This window comes from Homalodisca vitripennis, chromosome 7, assembly GCF_021130785.1.
Source record: "Homalodisca vitripennis isolate AUS2020 chromosome 7, UT_GWSS_2.1, whole genome shotgun sequence".
Classification (NCBI taxonomy): domain Eukaryota; kingdom Metazoa; phylum Arthropoda; class Insecta; order Hemiptera; family Cicadellidae; genus Homalodisca; species Homalodisca vitripennis.
Genome location: NC_060213.1, coordinates 97,112,663 through 97,135,090, shown reverse-complemented (window position 1 = coordinate 97,135,090; position 22,428 = coordinate 97,112,663). Strand labels below are relative to the sequence as shown.

General features: G+C 33.1%; 1 protein-coding gene across 1 annotated transcript in view; it reads right to left on the bottom strand.

Annotated features, from left to right (window-relative positions):
• Positions 1-263: 263 nt before the first annotated feature.
• Positions 264-22,428, bottom strand: part of LOC124366076 — a 37,883-nt gene continuing 15,718 nt past the window's right edge. Inside the window, exons 5-6 of the mRNA XM_046822302.1 lie at positions 4,357-7,665; positions 264-1,844 (exon numbers count right to left, since the gene is read on the bottom strand). Of these exons, the coding sequence (XP_046678258.1) occupies positions 4,362-7,665 (3,304 nt within the window). The 3' untranslated portion in view covers positions 264-1,844; positions 4,357-4,361. The remainder of the gene's footprint in view (positions 1,845-4,356; positions 7,666-22,428) is intronic.

The following is a 22,428-nucleotide window of genomic DNA, read 5'->3' as shown; positions in this document are numbered from 1 at the left end:
AAAAATAATTTCAAAGAATACTTTTGTAAACAATGTACTGTTGTAAAAAAATTACCAGACTGAACACTATAACTGAAATGATAGAAGTTGTCAAAAAAGTCCTATAAAATTATATATACTGTAGTTTACAAGTTACAACTAGTCTAGAAATGTCTTGTAGCTTAGATAAGTACTGATATCATGAGTCAATTAAAACATGAAAATTATAAACGACCAATAATGAGATGAAGGTTATAGTATATTTTAGGAAGATAAAGTCTAGAGACAGTGAAATTAAACATAATTTAATATATAGAATGACAGATAACATCATAGCGTACAACATTGGCTCCTTAAGAGTAGGAGAGTATAAATTTGAGTGCTGACACATAACAGAATGTGAAAGTATGAATATATTTATTATTATACTAGCTTGTTACTTATATTCTAAAAGTGAAAGAAGATTAAGATGTGATAGTAATTACAAAGAACATAACCTGACAAGTAAATTATATAGACCTTATAAAAAAACAGGCTATATCTTTACAAAACACTAAGATCCGTCATTATGGCGTTTTCCTTAATTTTAATTAGAAATAAATGCACCTCACATAGCAATTTGAATAGAGTTCTGCGATCAAAAGAGTTTTATTCAGGGTTGTACAAAATTTTTATTGGTAAGTAATAAAAGCGAGAATCGAATAATTTTAACTATACTCAAAAGAACAATGTTTAATGTATAAATACATTGTGACACTCTATTCTTAACAATATAATTATGAATGAATTTCAAACCCGAATGAGACAGAAATTGTGCTGTTTCAAGAGAACCAAATTGAGAGAATAAGTTAAAAACCAATTTTTCTAATATACAATCCTTTATTATATTATTGACAAACTGCCATTGGAGGTTTGTTTGTCTCGAAAAAAATGGGTAATCTTAAAATGTTGCGTACTTTATTAATTGGTATAGATTTTACTCTAAAATTTAAAGTGTCATTTCAAAATAGGAATAACAGATGCAATTTTAATTTAAAAAACATAATGTATGACTCATAAACATGCTATAAAAATCTTTCTATATCAGGAGAGGAATGTTACATTCTAATATTAAGTTTCAGTCTCTTAGCTTAATTTAATGATAATGTAAAAAAATTCTGTTCTTTTAAATAAGCACATTGAAGAAATCTATCATATCAAATCATAATTATTGTGCTGATTCTATATTAGTGGATTCATGTAACACAGAAGGCAACATCACTATAAAAAGGATGTAACAGAATATGTGGATGAAATGTATCTACATATTGTCTATTTATTAATGTATACAGTGGTTTATTCATTTATAATCTAAATAAGAGCAAATAAACAATATTTTTCATGTGAAAATTATTTCAAGCAATCTGGAATGCAAAAGGACTGTAAGATGCACAGCATTCAAGTCCTAATATCTTGATAAATAATTATACCATTGTGGATCAAGTTAATAACATAACATTTCTAGGTCTCACCATAGACAAGAACCTTGCTGGGATTTACATCCGTTTATGACTAGAGATGACAAATCTACAGGCAACTTTTTCATTTTAAACATGTACATAGTTTTTATAAATGGATGCAATGAGTTAAACATCTTATTACTCTATTATTTATTACTCTAAAGGTTTAAAATATAACATATTATAAATATATATATTACAAACTAATATATAAAATGTAATAAACTTAAAACTTGTTAAATATAATATATACATATATATTAGCAACTAATCCGCAAAATACTCCTGCTCAGGCCGGTGAGATCCACGGAGATTAGGTTTCTCCATTTTGAATGCATTTTCAGACACCTGACATCATTGACGGTGCTGCAAGGATAAAATATAGTTTACTAAACAGTAAAGTGAAAAAATTAAATTACCTTTCTGAATCCAGTTTCTATAAAAAGTAATTAATTGTTTAGTGATTTTTCTACTTAGTATTCACATAATATGTACAAAGTAGACAAATTTTTGTTCGTAAAATATTTTCAATACATTTATTTAATTTATTTGTGCAAAATTTATAACATACCCAAATGAATAGTTTTGATTGAAAAAGAAGTATTTATTTATAAGATTAACCAACAGTTTCATGGGGCTCTCAAATAAAAAAATTAAATTTTTGAAAATATAGTACACTGTATGTTCTGTTATAAGAGTATACAAGATAATAGTAAGTATCTTACAACAGTAGCATAGTTTTAAAACAGAGAGATTTACAAATAATAATGAGTACGTACAGAGAGATTTACAAATAATTATGAGTACGTACAGAGATATTTACAAATAATTATGAGTACATACTGCCACTTTCTCATTTTAACATTTACATAAATATATTATTTATTTAATTAGGTACTATGAGGCAAAAATCTTATTTATATATATATATTAAGGAGAGGGTGATCCTCTTTTAAGCCTTATGCTTGACCATCCTCATAGGCCACTGGCCTGTGTGAGGATCTTATCAAACAGAATAAAGGAGAGTGTTGATACAGTAAAAGGTCAATTGTACTGATAAATAGTACTATGGTCACAGACAGGTAATTAATATATGAGCCCTTAGTAAAAAAAACCCCAGCAGTTTTAGCAGTTGGGACAAAATCTAACACTGTACATTTTGTATCTTAGCTTCTGAGAAATTCAGCGAAGAACAACTGTATCTGTTTCCACCTATAACTGGATCTTATGAAGCCTCCTCTTTATAGATTCCGGCCTGTTACATCCACCTGTTTACGGGAGTTCACCTGGGATCTGGACTTCTTAAAACTACCAGTATCTGGAACATCTAGAGCTGTGGAAGCTTTCAGTATCTTATTTATCTATTGGACACTAAACTCTGGAAGCTTCTGGCATTTACAAAATTGTATTTCTAGAGTTTTCTGGATCATGATAGTTTATCAAAACTGTGTGAAATTTTATCATTTCTAAAGTTTTAAGGGTCCTAAACTGGTTGGTTTCAGGAAACTTATGGCATCTGGTAGCTTCCAATCTCTAGGATCTTCCAGTCATTGTGAGGTCTTAGCCTCATAGAGATCCTAGAAAGTGGGAGTTCCGGTTTTGGAAACTCCTAATGTCTAGAAGTTCCTGGTATGTGAAACGCCTCATAAAATTTCAAGACTCTAGTAACTTCTGGTCACTGGAACCTTGTCACTTAAAGCTTTTGGCCTCCCAAAGGTTTTAAATTCTAGAAGCTCCAGGCCTTTAGGAGTTCTTGATGTCCTTGTATATCTGTCTCTAGAATTTCCCACACTCTAAAAGTTTGCAGAAATGGTTCTATCCACAAGACTATGTTCCTGTGGATCCAAAGGAGCATCCCTTTAACATAGTTGAAGATTTAAGTTCGTTTCATACAATGTTCATATACATTTTGGTAAAAATCTAAGGATCCCTAGTACATCTAAAATATCTTATGAAGAAACGCTTTTAATCGGTGACTTTGCCCTCTTAGCTCTAAAGAGCTTTACCAAAATTCCTTAAATTTTTTTATTGCTGTGTCAATTTAACATTGTATAAAACTTACTACCGAACATCAGACAAACAATTGTTTGGCTTGCAAAAGAAAAGCTAAGAACGAAAAGTTGATATTAGAGCAAAAGGGTAATTTTAAAAGTATTTATGTCTCCAACAACAAGACAGAATGGAAAGGGAAAAACAAGAACACCAGAAGATATATGGGGGGTTCTTTCAACACCAACAGCATTTAAAATTGATGATACTTTTAAAAGAAGGCAGTTCAAACTAGTTTGTAAATGTTGTATTGGCCTCCTCAGTAATAGAACCCGTGACCTATCAGTTAGAGAGCTGCATGTTCACCTGTAGGCCACAGTGAAAGTCTTACCTTAATTATATGAGGATTTCCCTTAAGGCAATAGTAATTAAATTACAGCAAAAGACAAGAGAGAAATGTAAAACAACATAAATATTAAAAGTATATGTTATGAAGTAGAATTAAATCTATATCTAAGGTGGAAACCAACAAAATTTAGTTGTAGTACTGTCAAGTTTTAATTTTTGTGATCCAGCTATCTAAAGTGATAATTTTTTGAAAGCTTTTGTACACCATGAATAAATAAATATATTTTACCAGTATGTAAAATGTATTTTACTACAAAAAAATGACATCAATGTAGAACCAGTGTCACACAGAGACCCTAAATCAAAGCATAACGCATGGATACATAAACGTGTTTTAGTATTTGACACCTGAGAAGAGGATGGATCAACCCTCAAAATGACACGTAAAGAATATGCTGCTATTTTTCAAGTATAAAACTAAGAAAAGTTTTTCAGATTTGTTTGATTGAACCACAAAAAATATTGCAAAATTATGACTTACCTGATTCATTCGGTTTGTTCTTTTCTGGATGGAGACCTATTAAGTTCACTTTCAATACTTGCTAGGATTTCTCTTACAAACGTGGTCCAATCGTCATCAGTGCTGTAGCTATTCACATCCTGATGATGTCCCATAGACAAATTGCCACACTGTGAAGTTGGATTATCTTTCCCTTCAACTTCATTTTCGCTAACACATAATGCAGATACTTGGAGATCTGTGGTTTCCTGGTTGTTGGTTTCTTCAGATGATCCGTCAAAAATATGTCTTGCACTAACGCCATCTTTAAATGCTCCTATTGCTCCTATTAATAGGTGAACACATTTCGGTGAACTCAAAGACTGAGGTTTTGAACTTCCAACATTTTTACAAGGTAAAACTTTCGTTAATTTTTCAGTTTTGTTATTAAATAATTGGTTGTACTCTTGAGTACTTTGAGGAGAAGTAACATTATTTTTAAGTGAAACCTTTGACACTGTATTTTGGAGTGTATTTGTTGCTGTACTTAAATTGGAAAGTAAAAATGAAGAGAGTTGGCCTTCAACTGAGCCGTGGAGTAAATCATTTTCTTCACTGTCTACATTTCCAGCATTGATTTTTAAACTGCACTTATATTGTGACTTACCATTTTGCTTCTTTTTCTTGTTTGACCTCCTTTTAAGTTTAACAATATCTGTTTTCATCCGACATGATCTTAATCGAGAACAATTCATTATGTCTTTGAAAATAAGCGAAGACTTTAAAGAGTCATGTATTTGATCAAGTTCACAACGTCTTTTTCTAGTAGATTGACTTTTTAACTTCGCTATTTCACTACCACAATTGTGCAGTTGGTTGTCTTTACTAATACTTCCTTCTTTTAAATCAGATGAATCATTTAATAACACATTATTCTCACAATTAACAGGAACAACTTGGAAATCAACATGTGGCATGGTCGTATTATCAGTTGTGTCAACTGATATATTTAAAATATCTTCATTACTGTATCTTGTAATGTTCTGTTGAAAGGTTGGGTTGTGTCGTTGAAGATCACCTATCATAGATACTGATTTCTCTTGTTGAAAAACCTTTTCAACATGATCTTTAGTAACCATATCATTTAAGAAGGCACTTCTGTGTTCATCTAACTGACTGTTAACAGTATTTCCCTCTGTATTACTAGTACAATTTTCAACCGGTGATTCATCTTTGTTTATGGAACCTTTTGACGTACTATTACAATCAGTAACTATGAAAGAACGTTTGTTATCGTTAATATTTTTTACCAGTTTTTCTACAGTTTCATTTTTATTTTTACTCATACTATCAAAGTAGTCATTTTCATTCCTTGACATAAGTCTCAGACCAATAAAATCACTTGTGGTTTTGCTTTTACTAATATCGTTTTTCTCATTTAATAAAACATTATTACTTGCTTCTTTTAAATCAGACGAATTATTAAGTAAAACATTATTCTCACAATTAACAGGAAGAACTTGGAAATCAACATGTGACATGGTCTTATTATCAGTTGTGTCAACTGATATATTTAAAATATCTTCATTACTGTATCTTGTAATGTTCTGTTGAACGGTTGTGTTGTGTTGTTGAAGATCAGCTGTCATAGATTCTGTAGATTTCTCTAGATGAAAAACCTCTTCAATATGACCTTTAGTAACAGCATCATTTAAGAGAGCATTTTCATGTTCATCAAAATGATTGTCAACAATATTTCCCTCTATATTAGTACAATTTACAACTGGTGATTCATTTTTGTTTATGGAATCTTTTGTTGTACAATTACGATCAGGAACTATGAAAGAATCTGTAGAGCTTTTTTTATTCTCAATTTTAGTTATATTTTTCTTATTACTTTCCTTGGACATATAATTGTTTTTTATTTCTCTAGTTTTATCTAATTTTGTACGACAGCGCTGTTTTGGTTTTGGTAATATATTAGTGAATCGTGACCGTTTTACTTTATTTGTTGTTGTCTTTGAAGTTTGGAGAGTTCTACAGTTTTTATCAATATGATCTTTCTGTTTCACTAAACTAGAAGAACCATTTTTATCAACTGTGTTAACTTCTATTTTATTACTGTCATCATTCTCTTTAAAATTGTCTTTCTCAGTTTTTTGCAAAAATGTAATTGAATTAGAATTTTTTACATTGATGGCACGTTTCACATACCCTTGGCGCTTGACAAATCTGTTACTAATTGCTGTCCTTATATCAATATTTTTATCTTTGTAAATGGTTGGTTCATTGCTTCTTGTATCATATAAACCAGCAAGTGGAGAAACATAGTCTTGTATGCTTTGTGTAATATGATCTACTCCATGAAGTCTTTGGGAAGAATCATATTGTTTTTCAGGCTCAAGAATACTAATATTACTTTCTTTCCTTGCAGTTTCTCTAGTAACACTTGTAGAATTCATAGACTGACACCTATTGTTATTCTTGGAGAGTGGTTTAGCATACATTGATGAATTGTATTTTCTAGCTGGATTACGGGTTAGAAATTTAATGAATTTTGTACCCTGATTATCTTTAATGTTGGATGATCTATTAATTTTATTATTAAAATGATGTCTGTTACTTCTTGGCTGAGAAATTTCACCAATTACTTCTCTACCTTTATCTATCGGATTACAAATTTGGTTTAAGTTTTCAAAAGTATTAAGAGAATTTGATGAACTCTCTCCAGTTACTGAATTTGTACAATGAGGCTTGGTGATTAAGCATCCAGATGTCATTCTGCTGGTATTTGTAGGAATAGTACACCCAACAGGTGAAGATACTTGAGCATGGCTGAAATGTGAATTGGGTACAGCTTGATTTTCAGGGTAGTAATGCATTTGGTTATATGGTGGTGGGTAAGAGTATTGATAACTCTGGTATGGATAAAAATTGTAATAATTATTCCACTGTGGAAGATATACACTATTTGTGTACTGTCCTCTTACATTTGATGCGTTAGATTGTTGTATAAAATATTGTTTTGGAGTTTCAAGAGGTTTCTGTAAAGCTGGTGGACACTGATATGTGGCTTTGCTCACATCTGTACTCACACTATTAATATCTGCTTTAGAAACTGAAGACTCCACATCTTTGCTCAAACCAAGAAATTGTAAAGCTTTTTGTAGATTTATAAAGGTATCGTTGTCAATTAAATCAGTAGGTGTATTTCTAGAAATACCTCTACTACTAAGATTTTGAGACACTCCAGATGTACTAGTATTATCACTAATAGAGTGATTCACTAAATGTTCTGTTACAACTTTCTCATGAACTTCTTTCTTATCCCACCTTGGTTTCTTCTTAGCACTGTAAACATAATTGCATTATTAGTTGTATTAATAGTTGTTTGCAACAATCATTATTATCTAAAGAAATAACCATTGAACATATAATATAACGGGTGTTCCAAAAAGAATATACGTATTTCTAATACATTTATTTATTAAACTTTAAGACGCATGAATATGAAACTTTACACACATATACACTAGATACTAAGATACTTTAGTTTAAGATACTTTTAGATTTCAATTATTGTGGTAATGGCAAATGTATTTTGTTACCTAAGTATATTATTATGGTTTTTATTATCCTGTATTTGTACAAAGAACTATGTAATGTATGTATTTATTTGGAAATAAATTATTATTATTATTTATATTTATGAACCTCTCAAGTTTAGATTACAGATGTTCTTCAATACATCCTCTGGGAGCGATGCGAACAATATCACATCGATACCCAAATTCCTCCTACACTCGGGCAAGGATGTCCTTTATCACTGATGTTATGGCAGTATGGATCCGGTTCTTCATCTCTTCCATGTTCTGTGGGAGTTGTGGTACATAAACATTGTATTAAAGGAAACCCCACAGGAAGAATTCACAGGGTGTCAAATTCGGTGACCGTGGAGGCTATGCTGTCGCCAGCTCCTCGACAAGCAATCCAACGGTTCGTTAGAATTTCATTCAGATATTCACGCACTGGCAACTTCAATCCAGCGGGTGTCCCGTCTTGTTGATAAATGAAGTTGTCTTTATGCAGCCTCGGAAACAACCAGTTTTGTACCATATCGAGATACTGCTGTCTGTTAACCGTGTTTCCATCAAAGAAGAATGGGCCATAAACAGATGATCGGGATGTCGCACAAAACACATTTGACTTTGGGCGAATCTCGTACATGTTCAATGGCTGCATGTGAGTTCTGTAGGCTCCACATTCGAACATTGTGTTTGTTTACCTGACCACTGACATGGTAAGTCATTCATCACTGAACACAATGCGTTGTGCAAAAGTGTTAACATTGTCAACAACATCAAGAATCTTGTTACAAAATGCCACACATTAGCGTTTGTCACCAGGACGCAGATCTTGTAAGAGCTGTAATTTGTACAGCTTCATAACCAACCTACGCCTCAAAACACGCCAAATTGTTGTTGTAGGCAGTAGCTCCCGACTGGCACAAGTTGATTTTGAAGGACTACGTTAAAAAGCAGTTTGAATTCATGCAACATTTTCTTCACGAACACGAGGGCGACCAGGACTCTTTCCTTTACATACACATCCTGTATCTACAAACGGTTGATACCATGTTCCACCCGTTCGGAGGTTCAATTTTGTACCTCAACCTGAAATGTCTTTGTACTGTAATCAAAGAATTGGACTTCACAAACTCGAGAACACAAAATGATTTCTGTTGCGGAGTAGCCATTTTAAACATATGACAGTAACCAAGCAAAACAGAAGACAACTGACATCTACCTGCTATTATTAAAAACTAGAATGTGTTCGTTTCTTCAATAACCGAGCCGAGGTGCAGCGATCGATAATTTAGACAAAATAATAGATTGTAATACGTATATTCTTTTTGAAACACCTGGTATTTTAAGAACCTGTTTTTGTAAAATGACCTTGAGTGATACCCAGTAAGAACAATGTTGAGCCTCAATTTTGGTTGTAAAACTAGTTTCATTTTACAGATAAGTTAAATATGTACCCAAACACTTTTTTGAGGAAGTCATGGCAATAGAATCATGTGCCAGAAGACTCATACAAATGAGGATAAAAGGAGCAAAATACTTGATACTTTCTGACAGCCAGGCTGCACTGAAGGCACTTGATACATGTTCGTTTGATTTGAAAGCAGTCTGGGAATGCAAGAATGCTCTGGCAGAGCTGACTAAGAATAACAGAGTAACACTATGGGGTATGGGGGTTCATGGAAATGAAAAAGCAGAAATCTTCGCCAAAAAGGGAGCGGAGTCCATTATGGTGAGGCCAGAGCCAGGTTGCGGGATAGCTTTCTCCAACAGCAAAGCTCTTGTAAAAGATTGGGGAAAAGAGGATAAGAGGATACTTTAATTGGAGTAGGGTCTCAGGATTAAGACAATCTAAAATGTTTGAATGAATTAATAACGTTTATTCCAGTAGTTTATATATACATATATACAATCTTTTCTTATGTGAAATAGCTATTATTATATATACAGCAGCTTATATATAGAAGAAAATGTAAGATAAGTGTAATGAATAGCACAATAAATATAACAATACTGGAAAGCCTAGGAAAGCGTAGGTCTAGTTGCATCTAGCCACCAACATAAAATTTAAATAACACACTAGATATGTTAGTAATAGAGTAAGAATAAAGTAAAAAGATAAAGGGATATATATATATATATATATATATATATATATATATATATATCCTTTATATATAAGTAATATAAATTTACATATAAGGCAATTGCCATTTATACAATTTAATGTAAATAAAAGTCATTTGACAGGTATTTGGTCTTCCGATCATATGTTAGTTTGCTTATTTAAACGCATATGTGACAGATACGGCCAAATACAAAATAATTGAATCGGAAAAAGTAAGCGCTCTGTGGTGTAATGGTAGCACATTCACCCGGCAAGTGAGAGATCCGGGTTTGACTCCCGGCGGAGCAAGTACTTTTTGTGATACAATGTTTATTGAAATTATATATATATATATATATATATATATCTATTGCTTCTTGAATTTTACTGTGTAAGTGATTGTTTTTATTCATGCGGTGGCAAAACAATTGAAATAAAAATGGTATATATGGCTAAACTAAATAATCCATTTATTGAGGAGTGAGATGTGAGAGAGAGAGAGAAAGAGAGTGTGTGTGTGTTCCTGTGTGTGCGCGTGTCTGTGAGTTCGGTTAGTAATAGTGACAACGCCATGGTCAAGGGGGGTCACATCCCCAGTACCCAGCAGTGATAATGATCTCTGCCACTGATAAGCCTAATTGCAATAGCCACTCACTGATACGGTTATTTAAAACTGACAAGGATTGTGCGTTAAAGAAATTATAAGTGTGAAAGAATCTAGAAACATTTCTGAATAGTATATTTGATATGTAATATGAATTGGTTTTAGAGAAACATCTATATAGTTGTAAAGTGGCTATTCCTGTGTCACGGGTATATCGGGTGTTATATAAATGGGGAATTTCTGAAAAAAATTAAATTAAGTGAAAGTGTGAGAGGATGTGAACTAAGAAGAGATTTTATAAATAAATGACGAACTGTAAGGATTGATAATTCTTGAAATAGAGTTGTAGGGTTACGTAGTTTTTTGTGAAAAGCAAGTTTCAGCAACTGTTTCTGGCATAAAAACAGGCTGTTTAGAGTTTTTTACTAGCTCCCCACCAAGCAATATTTCCAAATGATAGCATACACTGAATAAAAGCGTAGTATGCCAGCTATCTTAGCCAGACTGATGAATGCTGACTCTGTGGAGAAGAGGAGGAATCAGCGGAGCATATTTGGCTACACTGTCCTGCCATATCAAAAATTCTGAAAAGATTCCTAGGGGCATATCTCCTCAGCCCCAAGGGCATCAGAGTACAGGAGCCCTCAAATCTGATCGGCTTCTGAAAAAGTCTCAGATTTGGAGGACACAAATGTAAGGAAGGTGCAAAGGTCCTTATAGGACTAAGTGCGGAGACAATCGTCTCTTTCTCTCAGGATTAAAAAAAACACTTTTTTCTTGTGAAGTATATTTTTTATATTATACATTAAAATACAAAAAATATTGGATAAATTAAAAAGCATTTGGATGTGCATTAAACATAAACACATCTTTAAAATGAGATGCTTCTCATAATTATATGACAAGAAATAAATCATAAAAGAGCTTGTGTTTAAAAATGTTATGTGCCAAAACCCAAATGGCCACCAGTACAGCTAACTCTTAAATGGTTGGCTGAGGCAAATTTGGCCTCAGGTTAGGGATCTGATAGAAATTATAATTTTGTGTCTGTATAATGTAAATAAATTAAAATTAGTTTACTATGTTCAATGTATTTACAACAACAAAATCTGTATAGGTAGATTACATTTATTTATAGGTTACTGATAGGACTATTTGCTTTTTTACACTACATTGATGTTGAAATACATGTACAGATGATTTTATTTATTTCGAGATGGTACATTTTACTCAGAACATTACACAACATTATGCATTCTTCTCACATAACCTTCCGTTAGTATTGCCTATTTGCATTTTATAAGCTGTATACATTATTTTGTAAATTTTACTGTGTTGCCCAAGTTTTAACTTTTATCCAACTGATAAAAGACCTGAACAAGCAAATAAAAAGAAACTCTACTCAGCCGTCCTCTCTGAGGAATGCAAAAAACAAAGTTGACCCAAACTCTTCCGAGTTGAATAAAATTGGTATGGAACCTAACTTTATACATGAAAATTATTATCAAATCTTAATGCCATTAGATCTGAATAACGAGGTGGATAGTGAACCGGAAAATCATAATAAAATACTGAATTGTGCAAATAGCCATGGTAGAGATTTATCATGGCATTTAAATTAAAAAATGGATGAATTCAGCAAGGATAAAACAAGTAAAAATAAGAAACATATCAGTAGGTTTAGTAAATTCAGTAGGCTGAACATCACAAATTTGAAATGAAAGGAAATAAAAGAGGAACTTGTAAGAAAGGAAGATATTCTAGTAATTTTTTCTGGGACAAATGATGTTGCTAGAAATGAAGGTGATGATGCAGTGACTAAAATTTAAAGAGATTCTTGACAAGTTTTTTGATTAACCGGTAGTAGTGGTAGACTTACCAAACAGATACGACATGGCTGACTGATCGTGTTTGAATTTGGTGACCAATAAAATGAATGAAGAACTCAAAAGACTTAGCGAGACATATGAAAATGTAACTTTGGGGGAAATAAGTAACACAGAGTGATACAACTCATGGTATGCATCTTAAACCAAGAGGGAAGGTGTGGTTAGCGGAGAATATATATGTGAGGTGATAGGAATTGGCAGCGCACAACCTATGTATACATCCTTATTCAGTGGCCCTACAGCAAGAAACACCAGAACCAACAATTTGGGAAATGACAAACTGACAAAAGAGCATCTTCCAATATTGAGAACACAGCCTATAATAGCAGGGTCTTAAGAATGCTTTACCTCAATGTACAATCAATTAAGACATAATGTTTCCTCTAGAATTAGTTTAGGATAAGCTGAATTGTTATGTTTTAAGTATTAATGTGCGTTGGGTTTGTCAAGACGCTTTACATTGCAGCGGATACATCTTAGCTACTATTTATTGTAGAAAACCACCTCTTACTAAAGGTTGCTGCTCTATTTTGATCAAAGATGGATTAGATTATAAGATGATACATGTTGGAAATTACTGTGTAGAAAAGGTGTTTGGTGACTGCATCTATTTACAAGGTATTAAAATTTCAAGTGTTTACAGAGGTTGCTATGTTTATTTATTTTCTCAATATTTTACTGAAGTTCTTGGTTAAAAAAATATGCTGGTACAATAATCATAGGAGGAGATTTTAATATAAACATTAACAAAACAACCAGTAAACGTAAATATTTCCTTAATGTATTAAGATCATATAATCTGTATTATCTCAATCAAGTAAGTATAATAAGAAAATGCCTGCTGGAATAACAACTAATGAGCCAAGAGCCAAATCAAATTGTTGTACAAGTGGACGTACTATAAACTGACTCAGTGACTACAGAGAGCTCAGCTGTGTACCCTTAACATCCCTACAAAAGAAAAAACTACAGTTTCTGTTACAAGACACAGTCTCAACGATGACAATATTGTGATGCTAAAATCTCTCTTAACAAACACAAAAAACTGGGACAATGTAAAAAATGTACACCACCTACAAGATGCATATGACGCTTTTTCTATGACACCTGAATGTTATATTGGATATTGCATGCCCCAAAAAGAAAACTAGACCTCGAAAGCAAGCCAAGCGAAAAATACTTCTTAAATGATGAAGCACAAAGCTAAAAAGGGACTTTCTGGAGGCTCAGCGCAGATTTGAACTGACTGGCTCTACAACAGACAAAACCCAATTTGAAAACCAGGAAAAGAGCATACGATTAGAAACTAAGATACATAAAGAGACAGCACATAGTGACATACATCAATCAAGCTCATGACAAGTCCCAAGCAACATGGAAGGTCATAAATGATGAAAAGACAGGAAAGAATGACAATAAACCAAAGTTAGAACTACTTGCTGATGGAAAAAAACTTGAAGACCCTCAGGAAATTGCAGATTTCCTGAACGAATACTTTACACACATTGCAGACAATACTTCTCTGAAATCAACGCACTCAGCTGGTCTGGATGAAATATCTCCAGGGATCTTGAAATTCTGTTGTGAGGAGCTGTCTGAACCCCTCTCATACCTAATTAACAGATCTTTTTGTCAAGGAATTTTCCCCCAACAGCTTAAAACATCCAAAGTTTATCCAAAACATAAGGGGGGAAACAAATTGGAAAATAAACAATTACAGACCAATATCAGTCATCTCAACAGTATCCAAACTGTTTGAGTAGATAGCCCTCAAAAGGTTATTGGATCACTGCTATGAAAATGAGTTGATGACACCAAACCAACATGGCTTCAGGAACGTAAATCCACAACAACAGCCTTAATAAGTCTACTTGAGGGAAACTAGTGACCATATAGAAGTTGGCAGAATAGCAGCACGTATAATGCTGGACTTTAGCAAGGCCTTCGATTGCCTTGGCCATGACCTTATCCTCACCAAGTTACAATCTCTTGGTATAGTGGGAAAAGCAGCAGAATGGGTTCAGAACTATCTGACCAATCGACATCAGATTGTGGAGCTTTTAAGTCAAGAAAAGGCTATCACCAAAAAAGTTCTATCAACACCTTCTACCAATAACAAGAGGGGTACCCCAAGGTTCTGTTCTGGGGCCAGCTTTCTTTATCCTGACAACAAATGACCTACCAGCATATCTAAGCGACAATTGTAATCCCATAATGTACACTGATGATACTACCCTTGTGCTGGGGTAAGGAGATTACTGAATTACTTCAGATAAGTGCATTTATTGCCACAAATCTAGCCACTCAATACTGCAATGAAAATGACTTAGTTATAAAAACACACAGAAAACTAAGCAAATTATGTTTGGCATAAGAGGAAGAGAGGACCCAGCATTACCTGAGGTGGAAGTGGAATAGAGTGCATGCTTCCTGGGCATTACCATTGACAGTTCCTTTACCTGGACAGCCCACATTGACAATGTATGCAAAAAATTGAACACTGGTATATTTTTAATACGAAGAATGACACAAATTGGCCACTCCAGAAATAGCAAAAATAATTTACCACGCTTTCTGTGAAATCCACATAAAGTATGGTATAGCTGCATGGGGTGGAACTAACCAAGACCAATATGAACAGGATCTTAATATTGCAAAAGAGGGCTGTAAGAACTATACTAGGCCTACAACCTATGGAGAGCTGCCGAGAACATTTTAAGAACCTCAAAATCTTGACTGTATATGCAATGTACATTTGTGAGGTGGCTCACTATGCATCAATCAAAAAACCAGCCCAAGGAACCGACCTTTCACAACTATAATACAAGACATGCAAACCGCTTCAATCTCCCAGCTCATCGAACTTCTCTTTTTGCAAAGCAACCAATATATGCCGGGTATTATAAAGATCCTCAACCACCTACCACAAGACTTCAGACAGGGAACTGGTGCAATTACTAAAGAACAGACTGAAAAATTTCTTGTTGGACAATCCAATCTCCTCAATGGACGAATTTTATCAAACAAACCTGGACTTAAGTATACATATTATATTGTATTACAATGTTATGAAAATACTCATGTTTGTATACAGTATTGTTTTGACACCATTGCATTTGTTTAAAGAAATTTGTAATAAAGAATATTCTGACCTCTCATGTCATTCAAACTCATTTTTCTGATCATGCTACATTTAGTAATAAATATTTGTTTAGTATAGAAAAAAAGAAGTTGTGTTTCGTAGCATTTGAGATTTAAAACCATTTACAATTGCTTCATTTAAAACTCATCTTGATTCATTAGATTGATTAAATTTAACATTTTACAATGATTTAGAGAAAGCTTTTGGTTATTTACTATCAAAACACTAACAGATGTTTATAAATATTGGTGTGATGTAAAAGAAATAAAAACTAATTCATTGAAAAGAAAACAAAGAGTCACGTGGTTTACTCCAAAACTTAGCAAATCAAAAGAAATGTTAGTTTTATAAAATGATAGACTTGAAAAATTGTAATAATGAGTTGGAGAAAAGTATATTTAAGAATGACTATACAGGTATATTGGTAAAAAAAGCTTAAAGATCTGAAATAAGGTAGGCAAAATGAATAGCAAATAATAAGTACATTAATAGTTCTAATAATAAGTGTAAAACAGTGTGGAACATTATTAAAAATGAAACATTTCAAAATGATAAAATATGTGAAAAAGCTATAGTTTCCACTTAACAGTCAGCTTAAAAACAATCTAAATCTCTTTTGCAAGGTGTTTTTCCTCGACAACTAAAGACATCAAAAGTTTATCCCTTACACAAACAGGCTGAAAAAGATAAAATATCAAATTTTAGACCAATTTCTCTAGTTCCAACCGTTTAAAAATTATTAATAGAGAAGATAGTATTAGCACGTCTTGTACAACACCTCAGTGTCAGCCATATGCTGCCCACTAGACAACATAGGTTCATGACTGAGAAATCAACAATGACTGCACTGGTAGAGTTGGTAGAGCACATAGTTGAAAACATGGAAAGGAGGAATACTATCACTACCACCTTTTTGGATTTGAGTAAAGCTTTTGATTGTATCAACCACGACCACCTCTTGGAAAAGCTTGTCAACTTGGGAATCAGAAGTACACCACTTAAGTGGTTTAAAAACTACTTAGAGGGAAGAATGCAAATAGTTGAAATTAAACAATCCTCCCAGGAAACGGTGTACAATGTTACTTCAGCACCATTAAACATTACCCAGTGTGTTCCACAGCGCTCGGTTTTCGGTCCTGTTTTATTCATTCTCTTCACCTCAGACCTTCCATCGTATCTTGAAGCCTATTGCTGGCCAATAATGTATGCAGACGACACAGCACTCCTTACCATAGGGAAAACTGCTGGAAAGTCTAGACATTTCCTCTTATATATCAGTCAGCATGGCTAAGGAGTACTGCGACATTAATGACCTGGTTCTTAATGAATGCAAAACCAAACAAATTGTTTTAGGCCGACAAAAGAATGCAGTAGCAGGATCCCCTGGTCTAACATTAAATGAATCAACAAAACACCTTGGCTTAATAATTGATAACTGTTTTGTCATGGAATGCCCATCTTGACTCTCTATGTGCAAAATTAAGCACTGCAATTTTTGTACTGAGGCGCTTAAAGGCCACCAGCACTGCCAAAGCCACCTTAACAGCTTATTATGCACTCTTTGAAAGTCATGTACGCTATGGCATTGTGCTTTGGGGTGGTTCATCAAGTAGCAGCCTTCAATAAGTCCTTGTCCTACAGAAGAAAGCGCTAAGAACAATGGAAGGTCTGCAACTATGAGACAGCTGTAGGCAAGCTTTCAAAAATCTACAAATACTAACAATCCCCTCAATTTACAACCTGGAAACAATCCTTCACTGTACATTACAAAATATAAATAGAAATTACCAATTTCACAGATACCACACAGAAATGGACTGGATTTTACCCTGCCATTGCATAGGACCAAACTATTTGCAAAAAAACCTTCCTACGCTGGTGCCAAGCTGTTTAACCTTCTCCCATCCACAATTAAGACAGAAGATTTAAGGTTACTGAAGAAACAACTAAAAAAGTGGCTGCTTGCTGATCCTAATTTATTCTCTGGAAGAATTCAGGACACGCACCTGAGTCTTGGAACATTTGAGCTACTAACTTCACTACAATAATTCTAATTTTAAACATTTGTATTTTACAATTAAATAGTTTTATTGTATTTTTATATATTATTGTAACTATATAGTATTTTTGACATTATTGCTGTTCTCTACGAATATGCTAATAAAAGAGTTTGTCTATTGTCTATAATGCATATTTTTCCAATTCAGCCTACCTATTAAATAATAATACAAATAATTATCAGACCAAAGCTTTACAGTTTTTAAATCAGTATATTTTATTTATGTCTAATAACTTAACCTATAGTTTTTGATGGCGTTGCATTACAGATTATGATGTATTAAAATGCGTAAAAGAATTTATTTCTTCGCAATATGAAGATTTTCATGGATTTTCTAACAAAATTGTTAAGGATATTATATTATTTATATTATAACCCTTATTATACTTATACAATAAGATGCTTCAGAATATACTTTTCCTACTGTTCTGAAAGTGGTTAAAATGACTCCTATTTATACGAAAGGAGACAAAGTGAACCCTGCTCATTTTTGTCCGATATAGCTGGTGCCAATTTCTAGCACAATATTTGACACCATTGCATTAAAAATCAGCTGTATATGTATATGCTAAACATATGTACAGAGCAGTTTGGTTTTATTCCAGGTCACAATATAATTAAAGATGCAGAGTTGGTAGTGTCAAATGTTTAATATAGCTTTGAAAACAAAATGGCTTGCGCAGCCTCATTAATAGATTTACAAAAAGCATTTGACTGTATTCCACATAACTTACTCCAAAACGAATAAGAAGGTTATGGTTTAAGAAATAATAAACTGAAGCTGTTTCTCATCATATATTTATGATCGTAAGCAAACGGTTGTACACAGTAGAAATAAATCAGATTTTAGTAATGTTCCACAGGGTTTTATGATAGAGCCATTCTTTTTTGTAATAGCAGTGAATGATTTTGCACATAACATGCCATGTTCTTCTGTGTTATATGCTGATGACACTTCTATTTTGAGTAGCAATAAATATATACCTAATTTATTATTGATCAGAAGAGGCTATTGGATATAGCTAATGAGTGATTTAGGTCCAATTCTCTAGCTGTAAATAAAGAAAAAAACCGAGCACATTCGTTTCTCTTTGGATATTAATATTTATGATAAGTTACATATTAAACCTGTAAAACTTTTACGTATACACTTAGATAGTAAGCTAACCTGAGATCTAAATGTCCGTGCAATCTGTAAAACATTGACAAGAGTTGCATACTTACTTACAAAATGAAATTCTGCATCAGCATGGATATGTTTTTTCCACCCTTATTTAAGAAATGGAGCTTTGTTGTGGTGATTTTGTAGTAACGAAAAAAGCATTTGTGTGGCAAAAAAAAAGCATTAAGAATTATCAAAGATTCACCTGATAGTGTCTTGCTATCTCCTATTCAAATACAAATTATGACTATGCCAGGTATGTATACATATTCATGTCTTATAAAATGACATTAATTTTCATAGCTATGATACTAGAAACAAAGATAAATTGGATACAGCAAATTTTAGGAAAGAAAAAACCAAAAATATAAATATGTCATTTATGCATGGAAATTAAATTGTTTAATAAATTACCAGATATAGCGTCAGTTAGTCATGTTAAAAATTTTTAAATCCATTACTACTGGGTTAAAATATAAAGCATTTTATTCAATTGATGAGTACATATCTGGGACACTAGTGATTTAAAATTTTAGGCCACTGTTACTTGTTTATATTGCATATACATTGTTTGTTTATATTATTTATTCACTTTTATTATATATAAATAGTTTTCAATTATTGTTACGTAATACTTGTAGGATAAGTATAATTTAATGAAAGGCTAGTCTATGTTGTGGGTAATAAAAGCAAACTCTACAGGGGTACTTTTTATCTTTATTTTTAACTTTTATTGAATAAAAGGTATAAAAATTATTTTTAAATAAATATAAATATTTTATATACATATATTTTAAATATTATTATTTTTACACTGAGGTTCCTTGCTGACTTCCAACCGAAGAGAACTGCCATCCATCCTTTTACTATTTTATCAATAATAACTGTTGTTGCAGCTCTGTATGTTCTGGAGGCGGTAACATTTGTTCATGAGAGTGAACTACTCAGGGTCGAGGTACAGCAGACTTCCATCTTCCTGTGCACAGACTGGCTCTGTTCAAGGAGAAGCCCTCATACATGGGAATAAAGCTGTGGAACCACTTACCAGAAGACCACAAGAAGTGTAACGTAAAAAGTTGAAGAAGTAAATTGACGGCTATTACAAAATTTCTTCAAGAATCAAGAATCATTTTATTGTCGTCCCACATTACAATGCCATGACAAAGTCAAAGAAATTAGATAATACTAGAATACTAGGTTTAGCACTTATGGTCATAAGTACATGTCAGAAAACATAAAAAACTAAATTAAAAATACAATGTCAATACTGCTCATGATAACATCTCATCAACAGAATAAAAAGCTTTTTCTTAAGCCATCTTAAAACAACATTTTTAAAAACTTTACACGTAATATCTCTACAGCCTAATGGTAACTTATTGAAGAGCTTTTTCCCAATATACAAATACATTTGCTGGGTTTTGGTGAGTCTAACATATCTTAAATCTAGAAGATCTTGGTACCTTGTATTATAATTATGAGTGACACTTCTCAGGTTAAAAAACATCTAGATTTTCCTTTACATATACCAAACATTGAAAGATAAAAAATACACGGCAAAGTAAGTATACCGTGTTCTACAAAAATAGGCCTACAAGAATCACTAGTACTGACATCAAAAACTGTGCGTAAGGCCTTCTTTTGACATAAAAAAACCTCATTTGGCACCACTTGAATTGCCCCAAAGTAGGGCACCATACAAAAGGTGGGAATGAAACAGCGCAAAAATATGCCTTAGTAACTATGGTAGAGCTAGTACAAATTTTAAGTCTTTTCAGTAAAAAAATTACTCGAGACAGGCGAGAAACAAAGAGCATCAGTAATGACTTCTCCAAGTAAGCCTAGAATCTAAATTAATTCCCAGTAACTTTATTGATTTATTGTCAGAGTATTTCCTTAAACTAAAAACAATATGCTCCGTCTTATCCTCGTTAACATATAGGCAGTTGGCATCAAACCAGAGGTAAGACCTTTCCCTCATATAATTTATTACTACAGAATTAATGTCAGATAGCTTATTAGAACACATTAGTGTGGTGTCGTCAGCATAAAGAACACTCTTATTAGGTACAAAATTGGGAAGGTCGTTGATAAAAAACTATAAACAGAAAGGGGACCCAGGGACAGAACCCTGGGGAACCCCACTTTCAACCCTTCTAAGATCAGATCTTTGATCACCAACTTTGACCAACTGGGATCTATCTAAAAGATATGAGGACAAACAGTGACAACGTTGCCTCCAAAACCATAGTAGCTCAATTTCTCAAGCAATACCTGATGGGGCACAGTATCGAAAGCTTTGCTTAGATCTAGTAAATAAAGTGCTGGCCTCCCTCACTATTTTCAAAGCTATTCAAGATAAAGGATTACAACACTTTTCAACAGCTTTAAACAGTAGACAGATTTTCTCTAAAACCAAATTGGGCAGATGAGAGCAGATGATTCTGCTCAAAATAACATTCCATCTGAGACTTAATGATACTTTCGACCACTTTAGATACAACAGGAACCAGCGCTATAGGTCGATAATTACTAATATTAGATCTATCCCCTTTTTTATATACAGGCACAGTTAGAGTAAGTTTCAAACAATGTGGGAAAACACCAACTGCGAGTATCCAATTAATAAGAAAAGTGAGGGGATACAAGATTACATCTATTATTTTCTTTAAAACACAAAGTTGGAAAGACCAAAAATATCTTCAGATTTTGAATTACTGAGCCCAATAACAGTTTTAAAAAACATCATCAGAATTCACAAAAATTCCATTTAAATGGCAGTAATTGAGGATTCTTTATAACACTAGACTCTAAGATATCGATGGCACCAAGCTAAATTCAAGTTAACGGCATTATTAACCTTTTACATTATTAGAAATATTTACAAAAAAATCATTGAAATCACTAGCAGATATAGGAAGCTCTGTCTGTAAGTTTTTCTTAGGTGTACGCCCTGTTTCCAGATTAATGACGTTCCAGGCAGCTTTACAGAGGTTACGTGATTCCACGATATAAGCATCGTTGGCATTTTTCTTAGCTAGATCTATTTGTTCCCTATAGAACTTCTTAACCCTTCTGTGGATTTCACATAAGGCAGGATTGCTCTTACATCTACTATGACTAATATCTAAAAATAGCCTAAATCTGCTTTTAAAACAGGAGTATACCAGTTTTTTAAGTTTGCGATTATTATTTACAGTATTTTTGGCCACTTTAGTTTTAGTAGGACAACAATCATTAAAATTTATGTTGAAGGACCTGCATGAAACAATCAAAAGCCACTTCAAGGTCATTTGAAACTATCACTTCAGACCAGTCAATGTTACCCAATCTGTACTTAAAAATCTATTAATACTAACAATCATTTAAAACTCTAAAACTATACACATTTTTTTCACACTTATCAGCTGGTAAAGCGGTACACGATGACAAATAAGATAAATCAATATTTAACAACAAACCAAGGTGATCGGAGATGTGAGGTTGAACAGTTTTACATGTATATGAAGAAGGGTGGAGATTGGAAATGAAATTATCCAGACAAGACTCCAGCCTGGTGGGAGACAG